This window comes from Pteropus vampyrus, unplaced genomic scaffold (assembly GCF_000151845.1).
Source record: "Pteropus vampyrus isolate Shadow unplaced genomic scaffold, Pvam_2.0 Scaffold113, whole genome shotgun sequence".
NCBI classification, from domain to species: domain Eukaryota; kingdom Metazoa; phylum Chordata; class Mammalia; order Chiroptera; family Pteropodidae; genus Pteropus; species Pteropus vampyrus.
In genome coordinates this window covers 3,349,109-3,353,861 of record NW_011888894.1, presented here as the reverse complement: position 1 = coordinate 3,353,861, position 4,753 = coordinate 3,349,109, and the positions used below count along the sequence as shown (strand labels likewise).

General features: G+C 31.8%; 1 protein-coding gene across 4 annotated transcripts in view; it reads left to right on the top strand.

The window, feature by feature from the left end:
* Positions 1–4,151, top strand: part of APLF (aprataxin and PNKP like factor) — a 70,213-nt gene extending 66,062 nt beyond the window's left edge. For all 4 annotated transcript variants that reach the window (XM_011365594.2, XM_023533845.1, XM_011365593.2 and 1 more), the window contains exon 10: positions 3,367–4,151. In XM_011365594.2, coding sequence (XP_011363896.1) covers positions 3,367–3,572 — 206 coding nt within the window. In that variant the 3' untranslated portion in view covers positions 3,573–4,151. The remainder of the gene's footprint in view (positions 1–3,366) is intronic.
* Positions 4,152–4,753: the final 602 nt, after the last annotated feature.

Here is a 4,753-nt window from a genome sequence, read left to right as displayed (position 1 = left end):
GAGAAGCAACTATCAAATGTCCATCAGTCCTATTTGCATTAATCTGTTTTACCTGCTTACAAACTCTGATACTTTTACCCTTTACAAATCCTGGCTTCTTTGTATCATTTATATAATGCAGAGGCCAATTCAACATTCAATATTTCTGCCCACAGAGAGAATAAAATGCATACTATCCAGGCTATGCCCACATGCTTTGTATGTGTACAAACACAACCAACTTGTAACCAAGTGATAAAAATAATGAATTTTACCATTGGCAATTTCATTTCATAGTTCTGATTGAAACACACTTTGATGCCTTAGTACTTCAGACACCAGTGTACTCATTTTGTCTGAGCTAATATGGTATGGAGGTTATATGTTACATGTTATACTTTCTTTACTGGGGCTGTGTCTAATGATGTTGCATTTATGATGCATAAATTAACTTGTTTTCCAGCAATAACGTAATAATATTGATTAAAACTATATTTTCTTGACTGAATTTAACATTGTTCCATAAAAGAGCATTTGACATATCTGTATATCTTTACAGAAATAGGAACCGTTTTCCTAAACACTATTAATATGCATCATATGGTATAGTTAAAAATGTCTGAATTTTCTTTGAAAAGTCTCTTTGAATTATCATTAAAGTAGCTTCTGAATGAAGAATATATTTTTAAAACAATTAGCTTTTTTTAGGAAAACCTTTTTTCTTTGGAAGGTTGTTTTTAAAAAAAGTATAGATATTTTTAAGCAAAGTTAAAACTGTTTTATATTTTTAATATACTTTCAAGGGTTGTTATGTGGCAATATAATCAGAACATGTCTTTCTACTCTAAAACCTTTAAATTAAGGTATTTGGAGTATTTCGAATATTAAATGTTGAGGTTTTCATTATATTTTTAAATTTAGTGACATCTGACACGGAATTCTGACATACTTGTTTTTCTTATTCCCTAAATCCTTAGTTTAACATTACCCAAGATCTCAGTCTCATTTATGTAACGGTTCGTTTACTCACACACTCCTTTATGCATTTATTATATGTCTAACAAGTGAGGAAAGTTACAGAGAGATGTGAGACCCAGCTCTGGCTCTATATGTTTGTGGTGAAATTCTCTAAAACCTTGGAAGAAAGAGAAGGAGCCCTTCCTGTTGGAAGTTATCAGGGTAGACTTGATGTGGGAATTTTAAGTTAAGTTAGTCTTTAAGGTGGTAGGATTTCAGTCATTTTTGCTAGTTTCTTAGTTTGTGGTGGGTACATATAGGACATACCAAACAAAGTGAATAATAGATTAGTCAGGGACATCAAGGTAGAAAATGGTGAGTTGTGTTTGGAGTTAGCAGGTGGATCTATTTAACTGACATGGAGTCTCTGTAGTTACTGTGGATGGTACCAAAAGGATGTATTGAGGCCAAATTATTGAAGCTCTCAAAAGCTAGACCGAAGGTATAGATGCACTGACCAATAATGGTGAGCTACTATTTTACCCAAACGAAACTGGTGAGGATGAGCAGTCTGAACTGGAGTGGGGGGAGCCTTGTGGAGATTAGTTAGATAGTTGAATGAAGGGCCAGAGCTAGGTCACCATGAGGTACAAGTGAATTTTGAAGCAAGAATCAGTAAGGTTTGCCAACTGATTGGTTATGGTGTGGGGCTGGGATGAGGTAAAGGAAATAGGGATGACTCAGAATTATAGTATTTTTAGGAGACTGGTGATGACAGTTACACATAATAGAGATCAGAAGGAAGGACTATGTAGGTTTGTTTTAAAGTTTAAACATTGAATTTGAAGTGAGGTATCGTAATTACATAATGAGACAATACAATATAATTAGTACCATATACCATATATACCAAATACTGTAGTATTTTATAGTATAAAATAACTGCATTAAACTTTTATTATTTAATTTCTGATTTGTAGTACTCCTAAAACACTTTAGTCTGTAAGGTTCTTCCACATATGTAACAATTTATGTAGTTTGTTCTGGTTTTGTAGGTTTGGCTTCTGTCATCTGTTAAGCTTCTTGTATACCTCAGTTTAAAATTTCACTAACTTTCCACACATTTTCTGAGTGCTTTGGTTTTGGCACAGGGTATTGAACATAAGAATAATTAGTGCCAGGAAAATTTTATTTTCTACTTTCTTAGCTACTTTACCTGTTGACAGCATTTAAAAGAAATTATCACCTGATTATTAGAGTCATTCCTTCTGGCTTTTATTATTATGCGATATTCATATTCTAGGTGATCAGTACCATTCATAGCTGAAAATTTAGAATGTTACACTGATAGCTATTTTAATATTTCTCTAGTTATTCAATTATGTGCTTGCACACATGTGCATATATCTATATCTATATCTATCTATGTATATATATACACACACATATTTTTTTTCTTCAGAAGTAGAAATCAAAAAATCTAGAAAAAAAGCTATTAAGGAAGGTTAGTGGAACGTAAATGAAATTCTGTAAGCTGCTGCTTAGCATGGGGAAAACAGATTTTAGAATATGAAAAAGGCTAGCGTAATAGTATTTTCAAAACAAAATAAACTTCATGTATAATACAGTAGATCAGAATTACACAAACTGCTTTTCCAAAGCTAAAATATGAATATATTGGTACACTAGAAAGTGAGTCTTTAGTAGTAAAACGAAGAATTAAAAATGTTTATTTTTGTAGTGTATAATAAATTTTCATGTTTAGAGAATTGGGCTAATTTTTTTTACATAATGAAAATTAATACCCTAATTTGTCCTAAGATTTACTAGAAAAGAAAGGAAAATAAAACTTGAGGAATCGTCGATGTTAAGCTGTAAATCTGCTATGAGGCAGCTGTCATCTTAGACCTCAACATCAGAAAACTCTTTGGAAAACCCAGTAATTTAGAAAGATCTTTTCTCCATGTAAAAATCAATATTTCTTTCAACACGCATGTGACACAGTGTACTCGTCAGTAACTCTTCAGACTTCGTTCTTGGGATAAGAATTGACAGTGAGATTTTAAATTGTAAAGGAAATGTTAAATGCAAATTTTGGAATTGTCTTTCTGATATTACAAATTCCTCTGCATAAATAGAAAAGTCAGAAATTACCACATTGTTAATACCGAATAGTTAATAACATGCTTTAAACATGTTAAAGAGTTTGCTTCATTTTCTAAAGGCTGTTATTTTCATTATCATGGTTGGAGAAGTTAGAAAAATAAATAAATGGTCATTTTCATCCCCTTTCTAGAAATTTATAGTGGTTACTTATGCATTAAGTGAAATTAATTATTCTTGGTGGATGAAGAAATTTTACAGTTAGACATCTGTAATCCCAGGTTGAGTGGCAGTTGATGTGTTGTATATCAAACTTCTGTTTTTCAGTGAGAAGCACTTTAGATGAAGACGACGATAACATTGAGCAACCCAGTGAGCATGACGTGAATGACAGCTCTCTAGATGATGAGGAAGAAGAATATGAGCCAACAGATGAAGATTCCGACTGGGAACCTGGAAAGGAGGACCAAGAGAAGGAAGATATGGAAGAGCTTGTGAAAGAAGCAAAAAAGTTTATGAAAAGAAAAAAGTAACCATTTTTTTCCTGCAATAATATGTGGCTCACATTTACTCTTTCTTTATGGAAAAAAATTGTGTGATGGTTATAAAAAGTAAAAAGCCATAGGTTGCATAAAACTTTGGTCTTTTTTTTTTTTCATTTTTCCAAAGATTCTGTCTTTACAGAATACTAGGCAAGTATAACCAGGTAAATTATGTCATGGGTAGAAAAGCATACCTCTTCATTGCTATTGAAGTAATTCTTCAAGCAGAATCAGGCTTTAAAAAATGATAGCTATCATATAATAGCTATTATTTTTCTAGTACCCTAGATGTAAGCTTTACAATTTTATTACGTTTATTCTTTGAAACTTGGAGAAATTAGTTCCAAGGGGATACTGAATATAGATTCAATAAGACTGCAGAAGAGAAATGTTCACCACGCAGGGAATGTTATTCTGTGACCCACGTCTGTAATTTACTGTATGTCTGAGATTAAAGGCAGAAAAACTGAAAGAATTTAACAGTTTCTTTTTCAAAGGTAAGTCCTCCCTGATTATTTTAACTCTCAATGTGTTGTCTTTACATTAGGAATAAATGATTTTTAACCATAATTTTCTAAAATGACCTTAGTTCTTTTGTCCTCAGATGAAAGTGGCAAGTTGTTTGCCAGTGTTCAAGATTCTAGCCTTTTATTTCAAGAAGAAACCCCTATTCAGTTTTATGGAGCATATCTCTGTATCTCTGTTCTTAAACTACTTTGGACCCTGTTATACTCTTTATTTTAGGTGACTTAGAATTTTTGAAATTTAGTTTAGAATCTTTAATAATCGTTGGGTATATGTACATACTGTAGTAGGTATAGTATTGAAATAATAAATCACTAAACCAAAAGTGTCCTTGTTAAACAGTAATATTTTCTATTCTAAGAGAACCTCAAAATTTACATCTTAAAGAGCACAGATTTATAATTGTTTTCTTAGTGTTTTTAAATATATTTTCAAGTAATTGCATAATATTAAAATTTACTTAAAAACTACAGCAGGATAGCGTAAGTATTTCCCTAGAGTAGTATTACCCATCATTCTTACTTTGTTTCTGTTGTTATTCGGAAACTCATTTTTCCCTTCTAATGTCCCTTTAATCTTGGGGTCTTGACAAACAGGTGAAAAAAATCTTTGAACTTATTCTCATCTTTGCACTTACTTAATCTTTA